This window comes from Saccopteryx bilineata, chromosome 3 (assembly GCF_036850765.1).
Source record: "Saccopteryx bilineata isolate mSacBil1 chromosome 3, mSacBil1_pri_phased_curated, whole genome shotgun sequence".
Lineage (NCBI taxonomy): Eukaryota > Metazoa > Chordata > Mammalia > Chiroptera > Emballonuridae > Saccopteryx > Saccopteryx bilineata.
In genome coordinates this window covers 272,098,129-272,125,301 of record NC_089492.1, presented here as the reverse complement: position 1 = coordinate 272,125,301, position 27,173 = coordinate 272,098,129, and the positions used below count along the sequence as shown (strand labels likewise).

General features: G+C 45.5%; 1 protein-coding gene, 2 long non-coding RNA genes and 2 other non-coding genes across 9 annotated transcripts in view; 4 read left to right on the top strand and 1 right to left on the bottom strand.

Annotated features, from left to right (window-relative positions):
- Window positions 1-3,492, top strand: part of PHACTR4 (phosphatase and actin regulator 4) — a 108,172-nt gene extending 104,680 nt beyond the window's left edge. For all 5 annotated transcript variants that reach the window (XM_066269904.1, XM_066269905.1, XM_066269903.1 and 2 more), the window contains one exon: window positions 2,463-3,492. In XM_066269904.1, the coding sequence (XP_066126001.1) occupies window positions 2,463-2,478 (16 nt within the window). In that variant the 3' untranslated portion in view covers window positions 2,479-3,492. The remainder of the gene's footprint in view (window positions 1-2,462) is intronic.
- Window positions 3,493-5,472: 1,980 nt separating this feature from the next.
- On the bottom strand, window positions 5,473-15,379 carry LOC136331443 (uncharacterized). The gene is made up of 3 exons (XR_010730486.1): window positions 15,239-15,379; window positions 7,121-7,203; window positions 5,473-6,884 (listed from the first exon to the last, which is right to left on the bottom strand). It is a non-coding gene; the product is annotated as an uncharacterized lncRNA (long non-coding RNA).
- Window positions 15,380-15,471: 92 nt separating this feature from the next.
- Window positions 15,472-18,950, top strand: LOC136331442 (uncharacterized). Its single transcript, XR_010730485.1, has 4 exons — window positions 15,472-15,511; window positions 15,923-16,048; window positions 16,719-16,757; window positions 17,759-18,950. It is a non-coding gene; the product is annotated as an uncharacterized lncRNA (long non-coding RNA).
- On the top strand, window positions 16,413-16,618 carry LOC136332779 (small nucleolar RNA SNORA73 family). The gene has a single exon (XR_010730917.1). It is a non-coding gene; the product is annotated as a small nucleolar RNA SNORA73 family (small nucleolar RNA).
- Window positions 17,483-17,688, top strand: LOC136332778 (small nucleolar RNA SNORA73 family). The gene has a single exon (XR_010730916.1). It is a non-coding gene; the product is annotated as a small nucleolar RNA SNORA73 family (small nucleolar RNA).
- Window positions 18,951-27,173: the final 8,223 nt, after the last annotated feature.

The window sequence follows — 27,173 nt, the reverse complement described above, 5'->3', positions numbered from 1 at the left end:
TGTCTCTGTCTCTGCCACACAAAAAAAGAAAAAGGAAGGAATAAGCAAAGTTGGAAAATATTGTTAAACAGTTTTCTTTTTGTGTGTGTGTGTGTGTGTGTGTGTGTGTGTGTGTGTGTGTATTTTTCTGAAGTTGGGCAGTCAGACAGACTCCCGCATGCGCCTGACCAGGATCCACCCGGCATGCCCACCAAGGGGCGATGCTCTGTTGCATCCAGAGACATTCTATCGCCTGAGGCAGAAGCCATGGAGCCATCCTCAGCACCCAGGCCAACCTTGCTCCAATGGAGCCCCGGCTGCTGGAGGGGAAGAGAGAGAGAGGAAGGAGAGGGGGAGGGGTAGAGAAGCAGATGGGCGCTTCTCCTGTGTGCCCTGGCTGGGAATCGAACCTGGGACTCCTGCACGCCAGGCTGACGCTCTACCACTGAGCCAACCGGCCAGGGCCTAAACATTTTTCCACCACAGTATAGGCAGATGATTATTAGAGATCTTTTTGTTTTGTACTGAACTCTGACAGCAGTAGACAAGGCAGAGTCTGTGATCAGCAGGGCTGCTATTCAGGGCACTATAATGTAAACTGAAATAAACCATACTTGCCAGCTAGGTGATTGTAATCTAACCTGGGACCTGTGTACTACAGTCGATACGATAAAGGCTTCAGTCATTCTGAATCCTCGGTCCACCAGGTTCCATAGCTCAGTGCCCCCATTTCCTCGCTATGTCAGTGCTCGCTTGTTTTCTTTTTCCATTGATCTGAGAGAGAGCGAGGGGCAGAGAGAGAGAGAGAAAGAGAAGCATCAACTTTTTCCACTTAGTTCCATATTCAGTTGGGTACTCATTGATTGCTTCTCCTATGTGTCCTGACTGGGACTGAACCCATAACCATAACCTCAGCTCCAGGACAGCGCTCTGTCTAGCCACCCAGCCAGATCCTGTCAGTGTTAGCTATTTTTATTGTTATTAGTAATCGTAAGACAGTACTATAGTGAGAAAAAGTCATAGAGAAGGTGACATTTAGGCTGGATCTCAAAGTATATAAAATAATTTATTTGGACAGGAAGAAAGGAACATTGTAAGCAGAGGCCCAGAAGAGGTAAAGCTATGGGAAGCAGGAAAGTGCATGCTGTTTCTGGTAACAGAAAATGTAGCTGGATCAGAGGACATACGGGGACAGTGTAGAGAAGCTGAGGCTAGCAAGATGGCTTACAGTCACACTTTAAAGAACTCTGACAGGCCTGACCAGGCAGTGGCGCAGTGGATAGAGCATCGGACTGGGATGTAGAGGACCCAGGTTCGAGACCGCGAGGTCGCCAGCTTGAGTGCGGGCTCATCTGGTTTGAGCAAAAGCTCACCAGCTTGGACCCAAGGTTGCTGGCTCGAGCAAAGGGTTACTCGGTCTGCTGAAGGCCCACGGTCAAGGCACATATGAGAAAGCAATCAGTGAACAACTAAGGTGTTGCAACGAAAAACTGATGATTGATGCTTCTCATCTCTCTCCATTCCTACCTGTCTGTCCCTATCTATCCCTCTCTCTGACTCTCTCTCTGTCCCTGTAAAAACAAAAAACAACAACTCTGACTGTTACGCTGGGGTGCCAGAACCGTGGGCGTGTGTTTCATCAGAACAAGTTCTGGTGGAACTATGCGAGGTGAAATGGAAGGATGGAGAGGCTCGCAGCAGGAAACCAGTTAGGAAGTAACTAAAATATCCATCGTGAGCGTATTGGTAGCTCAAACCAGGGAAGCGATGGTGATGAGAATGCAAGAGAAATAAATTTGAAAGACATTTCAAGCATAGTATTAACAAGATTTGGCAGTCTGTTGATTCCAGGGATGAATCAAAGGAAATAGTCAAAATAACTGAATTCTGCCTGACTACTGGTGGTGCAGTGGATAGAGCATCAACCTGGGACACTGAGGTCCCAGGTTCAAAACCCCAGGGTCACCAGTCTGCCTGAGTGTGGGCTCATCTGGTTTACATGCAGGCCCACCAGCTTGAGCATGGGATGATGGATGTAATCATAGACATGATTTCATGGCTTTAGGCGACCCTTGTGTTTTGGTCGTTCAACCCCCACTGGGGTCGTGACCCACAGGTTGAGAACCGCTGCTCTAACCAGTCGAGCTGCTGGCTGCAATAGGAGAAGAGAGATAAAATGGGGAGGCGGAGGGGAAGAGAAGCAGATGGTCGCTTCTCTTGTGTGCCCTGACTGGGGATCGAACCCAGGATGTCTGCATGCCTGGCCGACACTCTCTCCACTGAACCAAATGGCCACAGCCAAGAGAAGAGAGTTTTGAAGAAGGAAAGAGGAGGGTCAGGAGTATCAGATGCTATAGAAAGAATTAGAGTGGAGGAGAGGCAATTTTTAAAAATTAAAACATAATATTCATTACTATTAATGCAATGATAACAAAGCAGTCTACAGATCTGGTAACTCAGCTGTTTTTGATCATCTGTTTTAGCTACCATCGTCCATGATGCTGAAGTTTGAGGAACTAAACAACTTTCCAAAATAGGGCTACTTTGCTGCTTCAGTCTCCAGAATGACACGGCGGGAACTTCAGCACTTACCAGCCCAGCCAGAATCAATCCTCGGGGATCTATGTCTGGGGTGAACAGCACTTCTATGAATGTAGCATTTCACTGGAATGGGTTCTCATGTGTTGCCTTGGGCAAAACTGAACACTTGTCAGTGCTTGAACCTTTTAATATTGCAGCACACTTGAGGGGTCTTCCCCCCACAGCCACAAATGTTCTGGGCCACTTGCAGGTTCCAGGTTTTACTGGCTGCACCCCACTCTCACCCCAGGATAACTGCCTGTGCTGAGGCCAGTTTGCACCATTAGCCTTACCTGCTCTGTCTGGTTGTGAGACCCACTTCTGTAGGCGCTAAATTCCAGACATCGACTCCAGTTGGTGGTGGGCAAACCCTGGAGGGCCCCAGCCTTCTGGCAAGGGCCCCTCTTCCAGGGAAAGCCTTCACGCCACACTGGCGTGTCAGCACTGCACTATACTTCTCGTAACAGCAATATAGTCCTTCCAGGCACCCAGCCTGGGAGAAGCTCAGGATCTGACAAGTGCTTCCTCTTTGACACAACTTATCCGGATTTCTTTTTTCTTTTTTTTTTTCTTTAAATCTTGAAGAAGTGATGGGAACTTAGGTTCATTCTGCCTTGCAACTAGATTCCAAGTTGGGAAAATGCAAAAGCACGTATGATTTCTATATACAAAACCAAAAAGTCTCCCCTAACAACCGTTTATGTTAATGCCAACTCACAGAATACTGAGTCATGGCCTAAATGTTAAAAGCTGTTATACTCTGCCCTGGTCAGATGGCTCGGTTGGTTAGCATCATCCCAATACGCAAAGGTTGTAAGTTTATCCCTGGTCAGGGCACATGCAGAAACAGATCAGTGTTTCTCTCTCTCCCTAAAATCAATAATTAAGTTTAAAAAATAAAATAAAAAGCTGTTGTACTTGTGTTGTACCAAATGATGCTATAAGTCATTTTGACCAGTACATATATTCTCCATAAAGCAGAGCTGTAGCAACTCTGTGGGAGCCCTTGTGTGCTGTCGGCCCACATACTTCCAGCCATAATCACAGTGAGGTCCTCGGGATGCTGGGTGCTAAACGGGAAAGGTCTTCAGAGAAGCAGGAGCGGCCCAGGCCTGACCCACTGCTGCTGTCCTCCTCGCTCACCCTCACTCTTCCAAGCTGGCGCCCACGTCCTCAGTGCCTGGGCATCGCCTCAGCCCCCACCTGCTTTTCCTGTACTGTATATTAATATGACTTCCTAAGATAGAAAATTCCGGCCTGACCGGGTGGTGGCGCAGTGGCTAGAGCGTCGGACTGGGATGCGGAAGGATCCAGGTTCGAGACCCCGAGGTCGCCAGCTTGAGCGCGGGCTCATCTGGCTTGAGTGAAGAGCTCACCAGCTTGGACCCAAGGCCGCTGGCTCCAGCAGGGGATTGCTCGGTCTGCTGAAGGCCCACGGTCAAGGCACATGTGAGAAAGCAATCAATAAACAACTAGGAAGTCGCAACGCGCAACGAGAAACTGATGATTGATGCTTCTCATCTCTCTCCGTTCCTGCCTGTTTGATCCTGTCTGTCCCTCTCTCTGACTCTCTCTCTGTCCCTGTAAAAATAAAGAAATAAGATAGAAAATTCCGTAGCTTTCTTTGAATTTTATTGAAAACTTTATAGCCTCACTATTTCCTTCTAATTCCTTGTCCACACTAAAAGGAAGGAAAAGAATGAATGTGGCTTTTTCTCTTTAATGTTCAGAAAATTGTGGCTGTTTTATCATTTCTTCCGCAGTTCCCGTTGTTCTGTATGTAATCTTTTAGGAGATTGGAGATTTTTCTTTTTTCTTTCATGTCTGTTTCCAAATTGCTGAAGAACCCAAATATGTCAAAACAAAAAAGCTAAAGGAGAACGCGACTACCCAGCAGCGTAGGTCCTCGGTCGCACGGGACTTAAGGTCGTCCACAGCCAGTACGGCCGCCAACAAGACGACCACCTCTTCTGGAAAAAAAAAAAAAAAAGCTAAAGGGACCTCTGTAGGGGGAATAGGAGGTATTGGATTTCTCAGTTACTGCCCACTGCTTTATGGCTATGGAGATGTCCTGGGTCACCTCTCCCTGAAACTAACATTGGGCATGACTGAGGGAAAGATAAATGACAATGCTGCCAAGCTGTTAGAGGTCTGTATGGAAGGTGGCCACACATTAAAGGCTGTTGTGACTTCTGACCTTTCTATCTGGTTGGTTTGGAGATAAGATGACATTTTCAAACCCTTCCTTCAGTGCCTTTCTTTCCCTTAATGTGCCAAGCTAGAATTAGGACTTGATTTCCTGAGCTATTGGTCTGCTTTCTTTTACTTGTGCCACCAAGGAATCTAGTTCATCTTTCATCTCAGTCATGTTCTTTTGAAACAAGATACTTTGGGGGTCAAGTCTTTTCAGGTGTTTTATATATATATATAAAAAAAGTGGAGTTCGTGTCCTTTCCATGTAAGTAACAATTCACAATCATAATGTATAGAAGAAATGAAAGCCTGATGTATTGTACTTCACGTCTCCCTGATGTACAGAATATCCTTGTAAAATAAATAATTGCATTGTATATCAGTCTTCCTACCAATATTAATTATTAAAGTATTTTAGAATTTAAAAAAACTATTCTGGTATGGAGTGTTTTTTGTGTGTAGGGTTTTTTTTTACGTTATGTAATTATATTTTTATTAAAATACATTTTTTGTGTGTTTTTTTAATTTTTATTAATTTTAATGGGGTGACATCAATAAATCAGGGTACATATATTCAAAGTAAACATGTCCAGGTTATCTTGTCATTCAATTATATTGCATACCTATCACCCAAAGTCAGATTGTCCTCTGTCACCTACTATCTAGTTTTCTTTGTGCCCCTCCCCCCTCCCTCCTGCCCTCCCCTCCCATAACCTCCACACTCTTGTCCATGTCTCTTAGTCTCGTTTTTATGTCCCACCAATGTATGGAATCATGCAGTTCTTGGTTTTTTTCTGATTTACTTATTTCACTCTGTATAATGTTATCAAGATCCCACCATTTTGTTGTAAATGATCCGATGTCATCATTTCTTATGGCTGAGTAGTACACCATAGTGCATATGTGCCACATCTTCTTTATCCAGTCTTCTAATTTTTTTTACAGTGATTAAAGCCTTTAAGCAAACTCTTGGCCAATACAGCAAGAATCCATAAAAGAGCCTGCCCAGGTGGTGGCACAGTGGATAGAGCGTTGGACTGGGATGTGGAAGGACCCAAGTTCGAGACCCCGAGGTCGCCAGCTTGAGTGCGGGCTCATCTGGCTTAAGCAAAAAGCTCACCAGCTTGGACCCAGGGTCGCTGGCTCCAGCAAGGGGTTACTCAGTCTGCTGAAGGCCCGCGGTCAAGACACATGAGAAAGCAATCAATGAACAACTAAGAAGTCGCAATGCGCAACAAAAAACTAATGATTGATGCTTCTCATCTCTCCGTTCCTGTCTGTCTATCCCTCTCTCTGACTCTGTCTCTGTAAAAAAAATTTAAAAAAAAAAGATATTTAAAAAAAAAAAAGAATCCATAAAAGAGTAGTGTCCTTAACATGTTCACCAAGTCCAAGTTGGCACCAACACAATTCCAAATCCCTGCAAATGCAACCCGACTCCAGTTCAGTCTGTTAGGAGCTGTCACGAGGAGCAGGAGTCCAAGAAAAGTCCACATCCAGGAAAAATCCGCATGGCACTGGAATTGTCACAATTCTATACTTTGCAGCTCATGTCCAAGTTCCAATGACCGCTGCTTCTAGCTGGTGATGACTCAGGTAGACTGGAAAAGCCATCTGCAGCATGTGTGGAGATGGAGCTTCTGTTCTCTGCCTGGAGAGATGAGACCAGGTTTCTTTTCCCTGGAGCTCTGCGACTGTGGCTTGGTAAAGAGAACCTTGGGATACACTAAGCTGGGTGGCGAAGGTAAATTCATAATAGAAGTTGGCAAAAGGGGGAAAGAGAGCTCTAAATTAGGAGTAGGTCCCAGCCTGAAATATGAGTGGGGCATTGAGGTAGGAAGAATAAAGGAAACACTATATATTAAACAAAGCAGCAGAAAATAGGACTATTAACACCCACAACAGAGATCTTTGAGGGAAGAATAAAAAACCTGACTATTCAGGCAAGACATAGTTAAGTGGCCCTTGTGCAAATGAGATCAGTTTACCTGCTTCTCGGAAGAAATACCCTAGCCTCGTCCACAGTGTCGTAGATGGGGTCGACGGCCCTGGGTACCTTCAGCCTTCAGTGGCAAACCCCAGCATTCTGGGCAAGGTTAGGTCATAGGTGGCTGGAGCAGGGCTGGAAGAGACTGAACCCTCCCTTAGAGGAGCGAGGGGGAAGCCTACCTTCCAGTGTCCCTTTTTCCTCACAGCAAAGGCATGTAAGCCTGGCAGGCTTTAGCTCAATGACCTTCCTGTTCACTATTGAAGCAGGACCCAGATGGAATCCTAAGAGACCCCTTTGGGGCGTTGGAGCCTTTAAGGGCATATCCTAAAAGCTGGTAGTTCCCCTGATCTCTATTGGGCTTTTTCTGCCTCTTGGTACCTTGAAAGCCATGCTCAGAAGATCTCGCTGAGAGGTTTGAGGACCCCCATCCGCTCATATAAACCTTTTCCATATATCTGGAGCTATTTGGAAAGAGACAAAACAGTGTTACTAGCTGGATCAAATAAAAGAAGGCAGAAGTTTGCAGGAGAAAAAGATTTGGCGTCTCCTGTTCATCAGCATTCAAAAGAAATTTAAATTTTTTTAAGTAAAAAGCATGATATGGTAGACCCGTAGGAGTTCCAGGATATGACTCCCCCCCTTTTAAAATTTTTTTACCTTAAAATATTTATATTTGCTGGGTACACTTTAATAATACCTTGACTTTAAAGATTGTAAGAAATACCCATAATTCAAAAGGTTTGACAAAACACAGTAAGTGCTTTTGCTACATATGCAGGAGCATTGTCAGTTTAACCAGTTTAGGAAATCCAATAATAGAAAAATGCATACAGCCTGACCTGTGGTGGCGCAGTGGATAAAGTGTCGACCTGGAAATGCTGAGGTCGCCGGTTCAAAACCCTGGGCTTGCCTGGTCAAGGCACATATGGGAGTTGATGCTTCCTGCTCCTCCCCCCTTCTCTCTCTATCTCTCTCCTCTCTCTCCCTCTCCCTCTCTCTCTCCTTTCTAAAATGAATAAATAAAATTTAAAAAAAGAATCATAAGTGTTTTAAAAAAAAAGAAAAATGCATACAGACAATGAGCTATAACATGCTTAGCAGCCTCTCCTGTTCTGACAGAGGTTACTATAAATATAAATCCAAATGAAGGGACAGATTGTAGTATAGGACCCCTTGGACAGGATTTACCAATCTGCCGTGCTGCTTCCCGAGAAAGTTGAAACTGTTTACACAGGGCTGCAGCGTTCTGGTGATGAATAGTATGAGACTGAATTGCTCGATCTGTCATGGTTGCTCCAAATAATTTTCTTTTGGGTAGCTTGATCAACAAGGGCATTCCTTGTGCTAAAGCTCCAGGGTGGTATGAAGTGTTTTTTATGTTCTAACTTATTCCAAAAGATTTAAGCCTGCTTAAAAATGATACCTAAAATACTGCTAGGCACTTCAACGAGAAATGGATGAGGGGGTAATAATAGCAAGAACATTAAGTGTAGCCAGGTGAAAGTCAGTCATGTTTGTGTCTGGCTGTGCACACATATGGAAAAGCAAAGTATGTACCAGGTATTGTCCTCGGTCCTTCACACTGTTATTCCCACTCCGAGTCTGAGAGGTAAGTAGAAGTACACCCATTTTATCAGTGAAGAACCTAAGAGGTGTAGTTGCTTCCCCAAGTCAACACTAATTATGTAATCACTCGTATATACTATTCAAGGACAAGCAATCGTATCCCAGTCATTCCTACAAGGATTACTCTGTATGGTCCACATATAATTAGACCTCAGGCTGATATCACAATAAAACAGTTCATATCTCATATACTCCTCTCTGGCTAGCAGCCCAGTTTCCTTCCAGGTAGCCACATCAGTGACTCACTTTCTGCTTGTCACTTTAGAGACTGGCCTTGATTAGTGCACCACCCTTTACCAAGGGTTAAAGAAACCATGAGTCAGAACTCATGTCATTGGCTTTCACCTGCTCTCAGATTTTCCTTCTACTAGTCCATAGAGCCCTCAAATTGCTATCATGGCCCTGGCCAGTTGCCTCAGCAGTAGAGTATTGGCCTGGCATGTGGAGTTCCTGGGTTTGATTCTTGGCTGAGGCACACAGGAGAAGCACCCATCTGCTTCTCCACCCATCCCACTCTTCTTTCTCTCTATCTCTCTCTTCCCCTCCTGCAGCCAAGGCTCCATTAGAGCAAAGTTGGCCCGGGTGCTAAGGATGGCTCCATGGCCTCCTCCTCAGGCACTAGAATGGATCAGATTGCAGCAGAGCAACGCCCCAGAGGTGCTGACCATCGCCCCCTGGTGGGCATGCTGGGTGGATCCCGGTAGGGCACATGCAGCAGTCTTGTCTGTTGGCCTCCTCCCCGCTTCTCACTTCAGAAAAATACAAAAAAAAAAAATTGCCATCACTTTCTGAGGTTAAGCATTGTCTCCAGAAGGCATTTTGCAGGTGTACATTGCCCAGAGTCGGCTGAACCAACTCTGGATTTAGATTACTGTACCCCAGGATAGGGAGGATTGTAATAGAGTGAGTGGTTTGGAAAACCACTATCGAAAAGGGGAAGTCCTGTGGATGTGAAGTGGGAGAGGAGGAGACAGGAAATGTACTTATAAAAGATGAGAATGTACAGCAGCAAAAAGCCAAGTCCTGAAACCAAAACACAGCCAACCACGGTTTCAGTTCCAGCTCTAGAAGCATGAAGGGAAAAGCAGACCCACCAGTAACCTGGACTGCTTGGTCCTTTGGTCTCTTTTGTAGATACCATTAATTTCTTCCCCCAAGAATTTTTGCCTCCTTCATAAAACATACAGGTCATCTGACAAGAACAAACACCCTCAGTTTCCCTCTATCTGGTACTGAGGAAACACATGATTTAAAAAAATTTTTTTTTAATTTATTCATTTTAGAGAGGGAAGAGAGAGAGAGAGAGAGAGAGAGAAGGGAGGAGGAGCAGGAAGCATCAACTCCCATATGTGCCTTGGCCAGGCAAGCCCAGGGTTTTGAACCGGTGACCTCAGCATTCCAGGTCGATGCTTTATCCACTGCGCCACCACAGGTCAGGCCTCATATGTGCCTTTGACTGGGGGGGCTCCAGCAGAGGAAGTGCTCTCTCTCTTGCTAAAGCCAGCAACCTTGGGCTCAAGCTGGTGAGCTTTCCTCAAACCAGATGAGCTCACACTCAAGCTGGCGACCTTGGGGTCTCGAACCTGGGTCCTCTACATCCCAGTGAAACACTCTATCCACTGTGCCACCACCTGGTCAGGCAACATTTTACTTTTTTTTTTAATCTCTTAGTGTCCTGGCCAGTGTCACAGTGGATAGAGAGCATTGTCCTGAAGCGCTAAGGTCACCAGCTCAGTCCCAAGGTCACTGATTTGAGCCTCAGAGCACATATGAGAAGCAATCAATGGCACAACTAAGTGAAAGAACCAGTTGATAGTTCTCTCTCTCTCTTCCTACCTCTCTCTCAAATAAAAAAAAAGAAGAAAAAAATCTTTTAAAATCTGGTTTAATAGAAGACAGCTCAATTCTAATATCTGCTTCTGCATTCAGTCTGTTACTATATTCTGTTTCGTATGTTTTTTTAAAATTATTTTGCAGTTATTTATTTATTTTTTAATTTATTTATTTTTACAGGAACAGAGAGAGAGTCAGAGAGAGGGATAGATAGGGACAGAGATACAGGAACAGAGAGAGATGAGAAGCATCAATCATCAGTTTCTCATTGCTACACCTTAGTTGTTCATTGATTGCTTTCTCATATGTGCCTTGACTAGGGGGGCTACAGCAGACCGAGTAAGTTCTTGCTCGATCCAGCGACCCTGAACACAAGCTGGCAAGCTTTTTGCTCAAGCCAGAAGAGCCCGCGCTCAAGCTGGCAACCTCGGGGTCTTGAACCTGGGTCCTTTCGCATCCTAGTCTGATGCTCCATCCACTGTGCCACCGCCTGGTCAGGCTTTAATTATTTTTATTTATTCATTTTAGAGAAGAGAGACAAAGAGAGAGAGAGGGAGGGAGGGAGAGAGAGAGAGAGAGAGTAGAGAGAGTAGAGAGAGGAGGGAGCAGGAAGACGAAGCATCAACTCCCATATGTGCCTTGACCAGGCAAGCCCAGGGTTTTGAACCAGAGACCTCAGCACTCTAGGTCGATGCTTGATCCACTGCGCCACCACAGGTCAGGCTATTCTGTTTCAGTTTTAAGTAAATGAATAAAATCCCTTTGTCATTCTATCCACTGTGACACTGGCCAGGACACTAAGAGATTTAAAAAAAAAAAAGTAAAATGTTGCCTGACCAGGTGGTGGCACAGTGGATAGAGTCTCAGCCCTTGCCAATGGCTCAGTAGATAGAGTGTAGGCTAAGTGTTTGGACATCTCAGGTTCGAATCCCAGTCAGGGCACACAGGAAAAGTGGTCATCTGCTTCTCTCCCCTTCCTTCTCCCCCTTCTCTCCCTCTTCCCATCTCGCAGCCAGTGGCTCAATTGATTCATGCGTTCACCTCCAGTGCTTAAGATAGCTTGGTTGGGTTGAGCACGTCAGCCTCAGGTGCTAAAAATAGCTCAGTTGATTCAAGCATCTGCCTGACAGGGGTTGCTGGGTGGACCCCAGCCAGGGAGCATGTGGGAGTCTATCTCACTATCTCCCCTCCTCTCACATTAAAAAAAAAAAATCTAGCTTGACCTGCGGTGGCACAGGGGATAAAGCCTCAACCTAGAACACTGAGGTCACCAGTTCAAAACCCTGGGCTTGGCCTGACTAGGTGGTGGCGCAGTGGATAGAGCATTGGACTGGGATGTAGAGGACCCAGGTTTGAGACCCTGAGGTTGCCGATTTGAGCGCGGGCTCATCTGGTTTGAGCCCAAGGTCACTGGCTCGAGCAAGGGGTTACTCGGTCTGCTGAAGGCCCACGGTCAAGGCACATATGAGAAAGCAATCAATGAACAACTAAGGTGTCGCAACGAAAAACTGATGATGCTTCTCATCTCTCTCCGTTCCTGTCTGTCTGTCCCTATCTATCCCTCTGACTCTCTCTCTGTCTCTGTGTAAAAAAAAACAAAAAAAACCCTGGGCTTGTCTGTTCAAGGCATATATGGGAGTTGAAGCTTCCTGCTCTTCCCCACCCCCCCTTTTCTTTCCCTTCCTCTTTCTCTGCTCCTCTCTACCCCCACCTCTCTAAAATGAATAAATAAAATTTAAAAAAATATCTAGTCTCACACAGATATACAATTGGTAATGATGTCTGCTGTTTTTTTCAAGTAAAATAATATTCCATGAAAAATGTGGCAATTTCAGTTCACAATTCAATCACATAAGTTCTTTCCCTGGAGATAACCACTGTTTTAGTATGCAGCAAAAGCTCTTTGTGTATATTTCTCACTTTGTCACTCAATATTAAAAAGATGCATACTCAAAAGTCAAGAATAAAATTAATGATTATTACTTCATCAAGGATGTTCTTAGGTGAATGTGATTTGTTAAAAAACTGTAAATTTATGATGATGAAACAACAGGACTATCAGTATAGCTGGCTGACGGGGCCTTGAAACATACTAAGGCACCAGCAAATTTATCCACAATTTCATTTTACATCAGTGCAGGGTCAACACAGTGAAATAGGGACCAGGAGGTGGCGCAGTGGATAGAGTGTTGACTGGGATGTGGAGGACACGGGTTTGAGACCCTGAGCTCGCCAGCTTGAGCGTGGGCTCACCAGCTTGAGCACAAGGTCGCTGGCTCGAGCTAGGAGTCACTAGCGCTGCTGCAGCCCCTCCATCAAGGCACATGAGAAAATAATCAATGAACAACTAAGGAGCCACAACAAAGAATTGATGTTTCTCATCTCTCTCCCTTCCTGTCTGTCTCTCCTTATCTGTCCCTTTCTCTGTCACTGTCACAAACAAAACAAAACAAACAAAAAAACACCACAGTGACATAGGGAAAGAAAGTATGAAACAGTTGGACCCCAGAGTCTGCCAACTACACTTTGAGAACACTGCTCAGGGCCTGTTTTGCATCTTAAAAATTGGGTAATAACAACAATATCTTAGAATTGGTGTGATAGCAATAACGTTTGTAAAACACTCAGCACAAAATCTTGTTCTTGTTTTTTTGTTTTGTTTTTTTACAGAGACAGAGTCAGAGAGAGGGATAGTTAGGGACAGACAGATGGGAACGGAGAGAGATGAAAAGCATCAATCGTTAGTTTTTTGTTGTGACACCTTAGTTGTTCATTTATTGCTTTCTCATATGTGCCTTGACCATGGGCCTTCAGCAGATCTAGTAACCCCTTGCTGAAGCCAGCAACCTTGGGTCCAAGCTGGTGAGCCTTGCTCAAACCAGATGAGCCCGTGCTCAAGCTGGCGACCTCGGGGTCTCGAACCTGGGTCTTCCGCATCCCAGTCCGACGCTCTATCCACTGTGCCACTGCCTGGTCAGGCCCAGCACAATATCTTATAGGAGGAACACCATAAATATTTCTACCCATTATAGTCCAGCTGTGCTGTCAGTTCATCTAACATTTATGCACATAACACCATACTTGAAATTCTTTTTTTTAGATTTTATTTATTCACTTTTAGAGAGAGAGGAGAAAGAGAGAGAAGGGGGGAAGAGCAGGAAGCATCAATTGCCATATGTGCCTTGACCAGGCAAGCCCAACGTTTTGAACCTGCGACCTTAGCATTCCAGGTCAACACTTTGTCCACTGCGCCACCACAGGTCAGGTGAAATTACATTGTAGAAGTTCACTGTAATATGAATGTTTAGCCCTGGCTGGATAGCTCGGTTGGTTGGAGCATCTCCCAAAGTGCAGAAGCTGATAGTTCAACCCCCAGTTAGGGCACATGCAAGATTGCCTGTTCTTGTCTCTCCCTCTCTTTCTCTCTCTAAAATCAATAAAATATTTTAATACATTTTTTAATTAATTAATTTATTTTTTACAGAGACAGAGAATGAGTCAGAGAGAGGGATAGACAAGGACAGACAGACAGGAATGGAGAGAGATGAGAAGCATCAATCATTAGTTTTTTGTTTTGTTTTGTTTTTTTATTTTTTATTCATTTTAGAAAGGAGAGAGAGAGGAGAGAGAGAGAGAGAGAAGGGGGGAGGAGCAGAAAGCATCAACTCCCATATGTGCCTTGACCAGGCAAGCCCAGGGTTTCGAACCGGAGACCTCAGCATTTCCAGGTCGACGCTTTATCCACTGTGCCACCACAGGTCAGGCCAATCATTAGTTTTTCATTGCGCGTTGCAACACCTTAGTTGTTCATTGATTGCTTTCTCACATGTGCCTTGACCGCGGGTCTTTAGCAGACCGAGTAACCCCTTGCTCGAGCCAGCGACCTTGGGTTCAAGCTGGTGGGATTTTGCTCAAACCAGATGAGCCCGCGCTCAAGCTGGTGACCTCGGGGTCTCGAACCTGTGTCCTTGGCATCCCAGTCTGATGCTCTATTCACTGCGCCATCGCCTGGTCAGGCTCAATAAAATACTTTAAAAATACACATATGTATCTTCAGAATTCTTTACTTGCCTATTTTTTAACTGAATTTTATTGGGGTGACAATTGGTTAATAAAAATGTTAGGTGTACAATTCTATATATAATACATCGTCTGTGTACTGTATTGTGTTCACTACTCAAGTTTCCTTCAATCACTATCCCTCTTCTTACCCCCACTCACCTTCCTACTTGCCTAATTCTGTATAGAAGGTGTGTTTGTTAAAATATACCTAACAAAATTTACCAGAAAAAGATACAAAAATGGAGGGAAAAAAACCCCCAAAATTTACCATTTCAACCATTTAATCATTTGTAAGTATACAGTTCAATAGTATTGTACATTACATTGTTGTGCATAGGAGGCTTATTATTTACCTACGCATTTATCAAACATTTATTTTATACATGACAAGGTTGATTCAAACCCTTTTGAGACTTTTCGCATTTTTATTATTATTATTATTATTTTTTTTTTTTTTGTATTTTTCTGAAGCTGGAAACGGGGAGAGAAAGTCAGACTCCCGCATGCGCCCGACCGGGATCCACCCGGCACGCCCACCAGGGGCGACGCTCTGCCCACCAGGGGGCGATGCTCTGCCCATCCGGGGCGTCGCTCTGCCGCGACCAGAGCCACTCTAGCGCCTGGGGCAGAGGCCACAGAGCCATCCCCAGCGCCCGGGCCAACTTTGCTCCAATGGAGCCTTGGCTGCAGGAGGGGAAGAGAGAGACAGAGAGGGGGGGGGGGGGTGGAGAAGCAAATGGGCGCTTCTCCTCTGTGCCCTGGCTGGGAATCAAACCCGGGTCCCCCGCACGCCAGGCCGACGCTCTACCGCTGAGCCAACCGGCCAGGGCCTTTCGCATTTTTCAAAATGGCTTTCATATTTTGTACACTTAATACGCCAAAGTTATTTTTGGCGAGTTTCTTTAATAGCACATTCTAAAGATTCGGTGAACTAACGAAGTAAACATGCTATTAGAAACGGACCTGTCCGCCTACCTGTGTAACTAAATCGCTTCCGGTAACTTACATTTCCCCGGCTAAGTCGCGCGCGAAGACTTTTGTGGCGCGAGATTCGTCTGGGCCAGGTAGGGGTGGGTTTAGCCGGCGGTAGATTTGAGCACCCTTAGCGAATTTCTGATTCCCTAACTGCGCATGGCGGAGCGCAGGCGTAGTAGATATATCCGCTGGCTTCAATAGGTATAAATACGGGTGCCTTGTGCTCGCTCGGTCTTTTGGAAGAAGATATTTGCTGAGGTAGTGTCATGTATGGTGAGTGACTTTATCCCCCTGATTTGTCAGTTCTAGGTCTGGTGCCCGGACCTGTCAAGCAGCCTTTCCTTCGGAGATCATACGGCTTAGAAGGATTGCTTTCAGCGGTATCGTTCTAACTGCACTTAGCTACTGCGCTGGGACTGGATCTATCAGGGGCTGTGAAGGTCTCGCGATGCGCGGGTGGCGGCCATAACCAGGGGGCGCGAGCGCAGAGCTCCCACCCTGTTCTCTGAGAAGCTAAAAACGCAGTTCTCACACCACCGTTGCCAAGTGATTACCTTGCCTCCTGGTCGTCGCGCACAGTACATTTTATTTCTGGCCCCTATCTGTGTTTGAGTCCTGATTTCGAGACGGACAACTGTTAGTCCAACTTGTTTGATTTTTTTTTTTATTGATTTTTTTTTTTAGAGAGAGAGAAGGGGGAGGAGCAGGAAGCATCAACTCCCATATGTGCCTTGACCAGGCAAGCCCAAGGTTTCGAACCGGCGACCTCAGTGTTCCAGGTCGACGCTTTATCCCACTGCGCCACCACAGGTCAGAGGACTGTTTGAGTTTTTTTTAAGGTAGTGTTTTTCAACCGCCTTGTCCGGAAGGAATTTCATGCCTGTCGGGAGAGAGTCAACCACTCTGATGATTAGTGGACCGGCGATGGAAAAATACTGATTTAGGGTCATTACACGGCCCTAGATGAGAGGTTTAAAGATAGGGAGATTAACTGCTGTGTAAATGTCTGCATTTACCACTTCTTTGAGTTCCTAAATGTTTGCGGTGCCTGGCTGAAAGTAAATTTAGTCTTGAATACGAGTTTTATTGACTTTTGAGGGAACTAGGATATTCCTGTGAGCTCGCTGTTGTCTCAATGAAATTTCTAGTACAGTAGTTTGAATTAAGTGAGTGACCAACGTGGATACCCCCGGGAGGTCACTCTCCCCGGGGCTCTGTCCAGGTGGCGAAGGGGAGCATAGGGCTCTGCCCCATGATGTACAGTCCCTTTCCACAACGTTGGAGAGAAAGCTGGGCCCTGAGTCTGCGCCTGCATATTCCTACAGCTTCTCAGAGTCCTGTGGACAATGACTGAGGAGGTAAACCATGCAGGAAACATTCTTCTAGAGCACCCTGTGTGGGTATGGGTTGATCAGAAGTGAAAGTGTAATCAGTTGTATTGTTCCACTGGATTAAGCTCTTTACCTACCTTGCTTTGCAGCCTTCAGTTAAGATTCCAAATACAGTAACTTGATTTGAGGTAAGTAGATCTATGAACTGCTTTTGGCTTTTCAGTGTTTTCTTGTCACCATTTTGCATGAAATATTTAATCATTCTAAGCTCAGGCCCCATTCATGAGCGTGCTGCTGCTGGTTAATACACCCAGATAGAAACTTTGCTATGTTTTTATGTGTTCATGTTCTGTGAAGGTAACCTGTATTTTCCCCAGCAAAACTACTAAGGTTTTCACATCTTTAATTCTCATATAAGAGAAGTTTCTACAGTTAGAAGGAGACAGAAGACAATTGGACTTTGGGTGATGGGAATGCAGCATAATCAAATGTCAAAATAACATAGAGATTTTTCTCTGAACATATATACCCTGGTTTATCAATGTCACCCCATTAAAATCAATTTTTAAAAAATGAAAAATAAATCCAAAGGGGGAAAAAATAAAAAAATAAAGGAAATCATGCAAAAAAAGAGGTTTCTACTTAGCAAATAAAAAACCTTGTGATAGCTTGGATTAATTTCACCAGTCACAGAAAAACAGATGATTAAGTAGTTAAACCATGAACTAGTATATATATAGTAATGACTGGTTTGGAGTTGATTAAAAATATTTCCTAATTAACAGATACTCCCCACACTACATGTGTACTATGGGTTGAAGAAAAGAGATCTCGAAAAGGTTTTGAAGACGAATACTATTCAGCAGTATTGTATTAATATGAGTTCCTCCAGTTTGTGATGAATCAAGCAGTCCCAACGTGGATATCCCCGGGAGGTCACTCTCCCCGGGGCTCTGTCCAGGTGGCGAAGGGGAGCATAGGGCTCTGCCCCATGATGTACAGTCCCTTTCCACAACGTTGGAGAGAAAGCCGGGCCCTGAGTCTGCGCCTGCATATTCCTACAGCTTCTCTGAGTCCTGTGGACAATGACTGAGGAGACAAACCATGCAGGAGACATCTACTAAAGTTTAAATCTTATAAATTTAAGATTCTAAATAAGAGCCTAATCCTTTGTTCTGTTTTTATTCAGGAGAAGAGGAGCCTCACCGTACTTTTCAGCATTTGACCATGTGTTTTGGATCCTTGTTTTGACAGTTGGTTATGGTGGTTCTGGTTTTGGCAGATAACTGCCCTTGGGAGTAAAAAGTGGGAACAGAGACAGAAATGCAGGTTCTCAGGCATAGCCCTATTGACCAGGTGGCCCACTAAACTATTTTTTAAGGTCTTATTGTTTTAGAGGAGAGAGAAAGGTGAGGTTGGTGGGGTACAGGAAGCATCAACTTATAGTTGCTTCTCTTATGTGTACCTTGATCAGGCAAGCCCAGGGTTTTGAACTGGTGGCCTCAGTATTCCAGGTCAACGCTTAATCCACCGTGCCACCATAGATCAAGTAGCCTGTTGAAATTTATAAGGAGTTAATTATAGGAGCCATTGAGTATGGGCAGGTTTATTAAGACTGTATGGTCCTTGAACCTAGGAGGCTCAGAGAAGTTTTAAGAGTTCCTGAGGCGAAAAATTGAAGCCAAGACGGTGCCTGACCTCTTTCATCTTTAAAACAAGTCCATGGCCTGACCTGTGGTGGCACAGTGGATAAAGTGTCAACCTGGAAATGCTGAGGTCGCCGGTTCGGAACCCTGGGCTTGCCTGGTCAAGGCATATATGGGAGTTGATGCTTCCAGCTCCTCCCCCCCTTCCCTCTCTCTGTCTCTCCCTCTCCTCTCTAAAAATGAATAAATACATAAAATAAATTTTTTTTTTTTTTTTTTAATTTTATTTTATGACAGAGAGTGAGTCAGAGAGAGGGATAGACAGGGACAGACAGACAGGAACGGAGAGAGATGAGAAGCATCAATCATTAGTTTTTCATTGCGCATTGCAACACCTTAGTTGTTCATTGATTGCTTTCTCACATGTGCCTTGACCGCCGGCCTTCAGCAGACTGAGCAACCCCTTGCTGGAGCCAGCGACCTTGGGTCCAAACTGGTGAGCCTCGCTCAAACCAGATGAGACCGCACTCAAGCTGGCGACCTTGGGGTTTCGAACCTGGGTCCTTCCGCATCCCAGTCCGACTCTATCCACTGCGCCACCACCAGGTCAGGCTAAAATAAAAATTTTTTTAAAAGGTATTTTAAAAAATGAACGAGTCCATGAAAACCTGTCTTTGTAAAGATAAATTTCTAATGTATTTATGAGTTAAAATAAAGGTGACTATATATATTTTACTGTTTTTTAAGTGTGATTTCTTTTTATATGTAACTGATATCGACCAAAACTATTCTGTGAATTTAGTGCTATAGCAGTTAATGTCTGATTGGTTCCACCCTGAAGACACTTGGCTCTATTCTGGGTGTCCTGTTTTGCTCTGTATTTAACTTAACTATATATTGGCACTTTGCCATTGGGAAGAGGTGTGTCCAGTTAATGTGCCCAGGTGAAAGCTTCCCAGCAAGATCCATTATATTCTACAGTTGAAGTTCAAAGGGTGGATGATGCTTCAGGGAACTGTCAATGAATTATAAAAGTGTCTGCTAAGGCACTAGCCCTCTGGGCAAGGGTGTTAAAATGATAGGTCCAGGTTGCTAGATAGACCAATTCTTATTTCCTATAATGTGCAGGGAAGTTGATGTTAGCAATTAAAAGATTAGTTATGGATGTTTTAAGTTGCAGAGTGAAATTTCTGCTATTGGTGTCCCAGTGGCAAGTGTGCTAGCCTGGAAGAAAATGGCCCGTGAGTGATGTGAGGGGTTGAATCACAATGAAAGCTTTGTCAGGCTGCTAGCATTGTAGGGAAGTTACCCTGAAGGATGGAGACTGGCCAGGAACCATCTGGAAGGTAGAGTACATCTTGGATGTTTGGAACTCTCATGGCCATAATTGTGGAGGACATTCAATCTAATATAGCAACATCTAGATTATCTACCTAAAGTAATGCATGCAGTGCTTAGTATTTTTTGTTTTTTTGCTTTTCTGAAGCTGGAAACTGGGAGAGACAGACACTCCTGCATGCGCCCGACCAGGATCCACCCGGCACGCCCACCAGGGGTGATGCTCTGCCCCTCTAGGAGGTCGCTCTGCCGAGACCAGAGCCACTCTAGCGCCCGGGCCATCTTTGCTCCAATGGAGCCTTGGCTGCGGGAGGGGAAGAGAGAGACAGGAAGGAGGGGGGGTGGGGGGGTGGAGAAACAAATGGGCGCTTCTCCTATGTGCCCTGGCCGGGAATTGAACCCAGATACCCCGCACGCCAGGCCGACGCTCTACCGCTGAGCCAACCGGCCAGGGCCTGCAGTGATTAGTTTTAAGTATGCATACATTAGTCCCCATAACTATGAAGTGGGTATAAAGCTAAGCCAGCTTCAAATGGGAAAAGGGAACAAGGTAAAATTGCACAAATTCACGACTAGTGAGTGGATCCTATACAGAGGCAACAAATTCCTGTAGACTTGCTGAGGGAGCCAGATGCATGGCAGGATCCTATTTATTCCCAGGGCCAGCCCAGTGGTCATTACCATATTCTGTCAGGAGAGTAGGTCCTTGAGAAAGGTTTGTTTTGTACAAGTTCTCAGGGTAGACCTGGATAACTACTGCTGGATCACAACACGTTTTTCTGTTTTGTTTTTTTGTATTTTTCCGAAGCTAGAAACGGGGAGAGACAGACTCCCGCATGCGCCCGACCGGGATCCACCAGGGGGCGATGTTCTGCCCTTTCGGGGCGTCGCTCTGTCGCGACCAGAGCCACCCCAGCGCCTGGGGCAGAGGCCAAGGAGCCATCCCCAGTGCTCGGGCCATCTTTGCTCCAATGGAGCCTCGGCTGCGGGAGGGGAAGAGAGAGACAGAGAGGAAGGAGGGGGGGCGTGGAGAAGCAAATGGGCACCTCCCCTATGTGCCCTGGCCGGGAATTGAACCCGGGTCCCCCGCACGCCAGGCCGACGCTCTACCTCTGAGCCAACTGGCCAGGGCCACAACACGTTTTTTTTTGTTTTTAATTTTTCTGAAGTTGGAAACTGAGACAAGCCGACTCCCACATGTGCCCTACCAGGATCCACCCAGCATGCCCACCAGGGGGCGTACTCTGTCGCAACCAGAGCCATTCTAGCGCCTGAGGCAGAGGCCATGGAGCCATCCTCAGCACCCCCACCAACTTTGCTCCAGTGGAGCCTCGGCTGCGGGAGGGGACGAAAGAGAGAGGAAGGAGAGGGGGAGGGGTGGAGAAGCAGATGGGCGCCTCTCCTGTATGCCCTGGCCGGGAATCGAACCCAGGACTCCTGCACGCCAGACTGACGCTCTACCACTGAGGCAACTGGCCAGGGCAAATAACATGTTTTTCCTGATGTCCAAGTATAGCTAAAACAAACCGGTCAGCAGGTATTCTGGTCCCACCCTTGCTGCTAAATTTCGTATTGCAACATACCTGTCTAAACTTTCCAAACAGGCTTTGGCCTTTTCCTGCAAGTAGGCAATCCTATTGGTTGTTGCCAAACTTGGGAGTCCCCACATTGCCTACATTTGAATACTGACACCACTGCTTGCAGTCCATTTGACTTGGGGGAGCCATTTAATCTCTGCCTCAACTTCCTCACCCATAGAATGGGGATGATGAAAGTACCTACTTGGCATTGTAATGAGAAATGAGTTAATATTTATAAAAAAGTCTCTTACAGTCTCATAAGTATAATGAGTTTGTTATATAAAATTCTCTGATTCTCAAGCAAACAACTAAGGATACAGTATCCAATAAATTTTGTTGAGTGAATAAAGTACCACCATTCATTTACTACTAAACCAGGCTTATCTCACTCAGAGCCACCCTACTTTTTCCGCAGAGGTAAGGGGAGAATTGTGATTAGCAACTTGCCCAGGATCACCTAACTAATAAGTAACAGAAGTAGGATTTGGATCTAACTCCAGAACTAGAGCGTAATATACTATTAGCTTTGAACACGGCAGTGTGGTAAGATTATATGTACATTATTTCATCTAATACTCTAGGTACCTCTATAAAGTAGGTACTCTGTGCCTATTTTGTAGATGAGGAACTTGCCCAAGACACAGCCAATAAGTGACACAGTATGAGTAAGGCAGTTGACTACAGAACCTGTACTCAATCTACATATCACACCTCTAAAAGTATTAACTATTTCTGCCCAGTTTAAACAGAAATTCTCATGTACTAAACTAATGTAGTAACCACTATACCAGGAAAACTCACTTTGATTTGTAATGAATTATATAAACCTCCTGTGTGCCTAGCTTTACTTAACTCTGGAAAATTCTAAAGTGAAGATGAGTAGTTCCCTGGGGACTGAGAGCACTTCCTGGGCCATGCCTCCCTCTTTCACTCCTTTCTGTCTTTGTCTCTCCTTCCATGGAAGGCACCCAATTTATGTAGATTTTTTTATCATTGGTTTTGAGCAATTTTATTTTGACGTGCCTTGTTTCTTGCACTTGGTGTTCCTTGAACTTCTTGGATTTTGTGTTAATCAGGGTTCTCTGGAGAAACAACCATTAGAATGTATGTGGGTAGATAGTTAGATAAGTACTTAAAGGAATTGGCTCAGGTGGTTTTGGGGGGCTGGCAAGTCTGAAATCTTTTGGGTAGATTGGCAGGCTGGAAATTCAGAAAAGCTTTATGTTGCAGTCTTGAGCCTGGAGGCAGAGTTGACAGAATTACTGTATTTTTCGCTCCATAAGACGCACTTGACCATAAGACACACCTAGGGTTTTGAGGAAAATAAGAAAAAAAAAATATTCTGAACCAAATAGTGTGGTAAAATATTTAATAAAATACCATATTTTTCGCTCCATAAGATGCACGGGCATTTTTCCCTCCACTTTTGGGGGGGTGAGTCTTTTTTTTTTTCTTAAATTTTTTTGTTTATTTACTTATTCATTTTAGAGAGGAGATAGAGATAGAGATAGAGAAAGCGGGGAGGAGCAAGAAGTATCAACTCCCATATGTGCCTTGACCAGGCAAGCGCAGGGTTTTGAACCTGCAACCTCAATGTTCCAGGTCAACGCGTTATCCACTGCGCCACCAGAGGTCAGGCGGCGGGGGGGGGGGGGGGGGGGGGTGAGTCTTATGGAACGAAAAATACAGTACTTCTCTCTCTCTCTCTCTCTCTCTTTTTTTTTTTTTTTTACAGGGACAGAGAGAGAGTCAGGGAGAGGGATAGATAGGAACAGACAGACAGGAATGGAGAGAGATGAGAAGCATCATTAGTTTTTCATTGTGACATTTAGTTGTTCATTGATTGCTTTCTCATATGTGCCTTGACCGTGGGCCTTCAGCAGACCGAGTAACCTCTTGCTCGAGCCAGTGACCTTGGGTCCAAGCTGGTGAGCTTTTTTTTTTTTTTTTGGCTCAAGCCAGATGAGCCCGCGCTCAAGCTGGCGACCTCAGGGTCTCGAACCTGGGTCCTTCCGCATCCCAGTCTGATGATCTATCCACTGCGCCACCGCCTGGTTAGGCCAGTACTTCTCTTAAGGCCTTCAACTGATTGGACAAGAACCACCCAAGTTATGGAGGTTAACCTGTTTTCCTCAAAGTCTACTGATTTAAGGTTATCATATCTAAAAAACACCTTCACATCAACATCTAGACTGATGTTTGACCCAACAACTGGTCCAATAGCCAAGCTGACAAATAACATTTACCACCATAGATCTGTAGGTTTATAGTTTGGACATTTTTAGCTATTACTTTTTTTTTTTTAAATAAGAGGAGGACAGCTAGAGAGACAGACTCTCTCATATGCCCCAACTGGGACCCACCCAGTGACCCCCATCTGGGTCCAATGCTTGGATCAACCAAGTTATCCTCAGAACCCAGAGTGGTGCTCAAACCAATTGAGCTACTGACTGTTAGAGGGGAAGAGAAAGAGAAGAGGGAGAGGGAGGTGGAGAGAAACAGGATCGCTTCTTATGTGTGCCCTGACCAGGGATCAAACCCTGGATGTCTGTACGCAGTGCCGATGCTCTATCCACTGAACCACTGTCCAGGGTCTAGCCTCACCCTGGTGCTGAGGACAGCTCAGGTGGTCTTGTCAACCACAGGAGCTAAAAATAGCTGGGTAACTCAACCCCAGATGGGGTTGCTGGGTGGATTCTGGTCTGGTCACATGTGGGGGAGTCTGCCTCACTGTCTCCCATCCTCTCATCTTAAAAAAAAAAAAAAGAAAGCCTGACCTGACCTGTGGTGGTACAATGGATAAAGTGTCCAGCTGGAATGGTGAGGCCATCAGTTCAAGACCCTGAGCTTGCCCGGTCAAGGCACATGTGAGAAACAAGTTGAAGCTTACCATCTCCCCACCTTCTCTCTCTCTAAAATCAATAAATAAAATCTATTTTTTTCTAGATTTTATTTATTGATTTTAGAGAAAGGAGGGAGAGAATGGGGGTGGGGGAGCAGGAAGCATCAAGTCATAATATTAGTTGCTTCTTGCATGTGCCTTGACCAGGCAAGCCCAGGGTTACCAACTGGTACCACCACAGGTCAGGCTTTTAAGAATTCTTTTTTATCTGTGTTTCATTTTGGATTGTTTTTATTGCTATGCCCTCAAGTTCACTATTCACTGCTTTTATAATATGTCATCTATTGTAATTACATTCAGTTAATTACATTCAGTGTATTTGTTACCTTAGATATTGTCAAAAATTTCACTTTGGAAAAAAAATTTTCACTTTGGGCCTGACCTGTGGTGGTGCAGTGAACAGAGCATGTACCTGGGACACTGAGATTCCAGGTTAGAAACCTAAAGGTTGCTGGCTGTAGTGCGGGCTCATCCGGCTTGTGTGTGTGCTCGCCAGCTTGTACAGGGACACAGACTTGAGCGTGGGATCACAGACATGATCCATGGTTGCTGGTTTGAGACTTCAGGGTTACTGGGTTGAGTAAGGGATCACTGGCTTGAGCAAGGGGTCTCATTTCTCTCTTTTCCTTTCCCTCTCTCTCTTTCTTGCTTAAATAAATAATTATTTTCACTTTGGGTCTCCTTACATCTTCCATGTCTCTACTTAACTTGAGCATATGGAACACAGTTACAGTAACTTTTTTTTTTTTGTATTTTTCCGAAGTTGAAAATGGGGAGGCAGTCAGACAAACTCCCGCATGCGCCTGACCGGGATCCACCTGGCATGCCCACCAGAGGTGATGCTCTGCCGTTCTGGGGCATCGCTCTGCCGCAATCAGCGCCATTCTAGCGCCTGAGGCATAGGCCGCAGAGCCAACCTCAGCGCCCGGGCCAACTTTGCTCCAATGGAGCCTTGGCTGCGGGAGGGGAAGAGAGAGACAGAGAGGAAGGAGGGGGGGGGGGTGGAGAAGCAGATGGGTGCTTCTCCTGTGTGCCCTGGCCGGGAATCGAACCCGGGACTTCCACACACCAGGCCGACACTCTACCACTGAGCTAACTGGCCAGGCCAACAATAACTTTTAATGACCTTCACTTCTAATTCTATCATCTGTGTCAGTTCTGGGCTGGGTTCGACTACTTGTTCTCCTTATTATGGTTTGCGTTCAATAAAGAAAATAAAACAATCATAGAATGTGGAAAAAATAGAACTGAATTGAACCTTAAAATACGATATATCAAGAATTCACGATGAGCCCTGGCTGGATAGCTGTTTGTTAGAGCATTGGTCCAAAATGCAGAGGTTGCTGGTTCGATCCCTGGTCAGGGCACATACAGGAACGGATTGATGTTCCTGTCACTCTCTCTTCCCCTTCCTCTCTGGATAAAATCAACTAAAAAAAAAGGAATTCATGATGAGAACACAATGCAGTATGCAATGATATTTTGTTTAGTTGTACACTTGAAACCTGTATGGTTTTGTGAATCCATATCACCCTAATAAATTCAATTTTAAAAAATCCCAGCTAGGGCCCTGGCCTGTTGGCTCAGCGGTAGAGCGTCGGCCTAGCGTGCGGAGGACCCGGGTTCACTTCCCGGCCAGGGCACATAGGAGAAGCGCCCATTTGCTTCTCCACCCCTCCACCGCGCCTTCCTCTCTGTCTCTCTCTTCCCCTCCCGCAGCCAAGGCTCCATTGGAACAAAGATGGCCCGGGCGCTGGGGATGGCTCTGTGGCCTCTGCCCCAGGTGCTAGAGTGGCTCTGGTCGCAACATGGCGACGCCCAGGATGGGCAGAGCATCGCCCCCTGGTGGGCAGAGCGTCGCCCCCTGGTGGGCGTGCCGGGTGGATCCCGGTCGGGCGCATGCGGGAGTCTGTCTGACTGTCTCTCCCTGTTTCCAGCTTCAGAAAAATGCAAAAAAAAAAAAAAAAAAAAAAAAAAATCCCAGCTAGGCCTGACCAGGCAATGGCGCAGTGGATAGAGCATCGGACTGGGATGCAGAGGACCCAGGTTCGAGACCCCGAGGTCACCAGCTTGAGCGTGGGTTCATCTGGTTTGAGCAAAGCTCACCAGTTTGGGCCCAAGGTTGCTGGCTTGAATAAGGGGTTACTCGGTCTGCTGTAGCCCCATGGTCAAGGCACATATGAGAAAGCAATCAATCAATGAACTAAAGTGCCGCAACGAAAAAAATTGATGCTTCTCATCTCTCATCTCTCTCCCTTCCTATCTGTCTTTCCCTATCTATCCCTCTCTCTGACTCTCTCTCTGTCTCTGTCAAAAAATTAGAAAAAGAAAAAAAATAAGAAAGGAAAGAAGAGAAATGGAAGGGAAGAACTGTGACATGGGAGCAGAGGCCAGGAAGGTGCTGCTTTTGAGCAGAGGGGCAGAAATAGAAACACAAAGAAGAGAGGAGAGAGGAATCAGCAAAGAGGTTAAGGTTTGAATCTACTTTACAGAGAACTCATCTTTGGCTGGAAGATGTCTAGATCCGTGGGTATTGAGTCATCTGGGTAGAGATGCAGAGCTGAAACTAAGGGAGGAGTTCAGAACCAAACAGGATAGACTGCCCTCTCAATTAAAAGGTGACGGTTCAGGCCTGACCAGGCGGTGGTGCAGTGGATAGAGCGGGATGCGGAGGACCCAGGTTCGAGACCCCGAGGACACCAGCTTGAGCATGAGCTCATCTGATTTTATTTTAAGATTTTATTTATTTATTATAGAGAAGTGGGGGGGGGAGGAACAGGAAGCATCAACTCCCATATGTGCCTTGACCAGGCAAGCCCAGGGTTTTGAACCGGCAACCTCAGTATTTCCAGGTTGACGCTTTATCCACTGCGCCACCACAGGTCAGGCAGCTCATCTGATTTGAGCAAAGCTCACCAGCTTGGACCCAAGGTCGCTGGCTTGAGCAAGGGGTTACTCATTCTGCTGAAGGCCCACAGTCAAGGCACATATGAGAAAGCAATCAATGAATAACTAAGGTGTTGCAACGAAAAACTGATGTTTGATGCTTCTCATCTCTCTTTGTTCCTGTCTGTCTATCCCTCTAGCTGACTCTCTTTCTGTCTCTGTAAAAAAAAAAAAAAAAAAGTGACGGTTCAG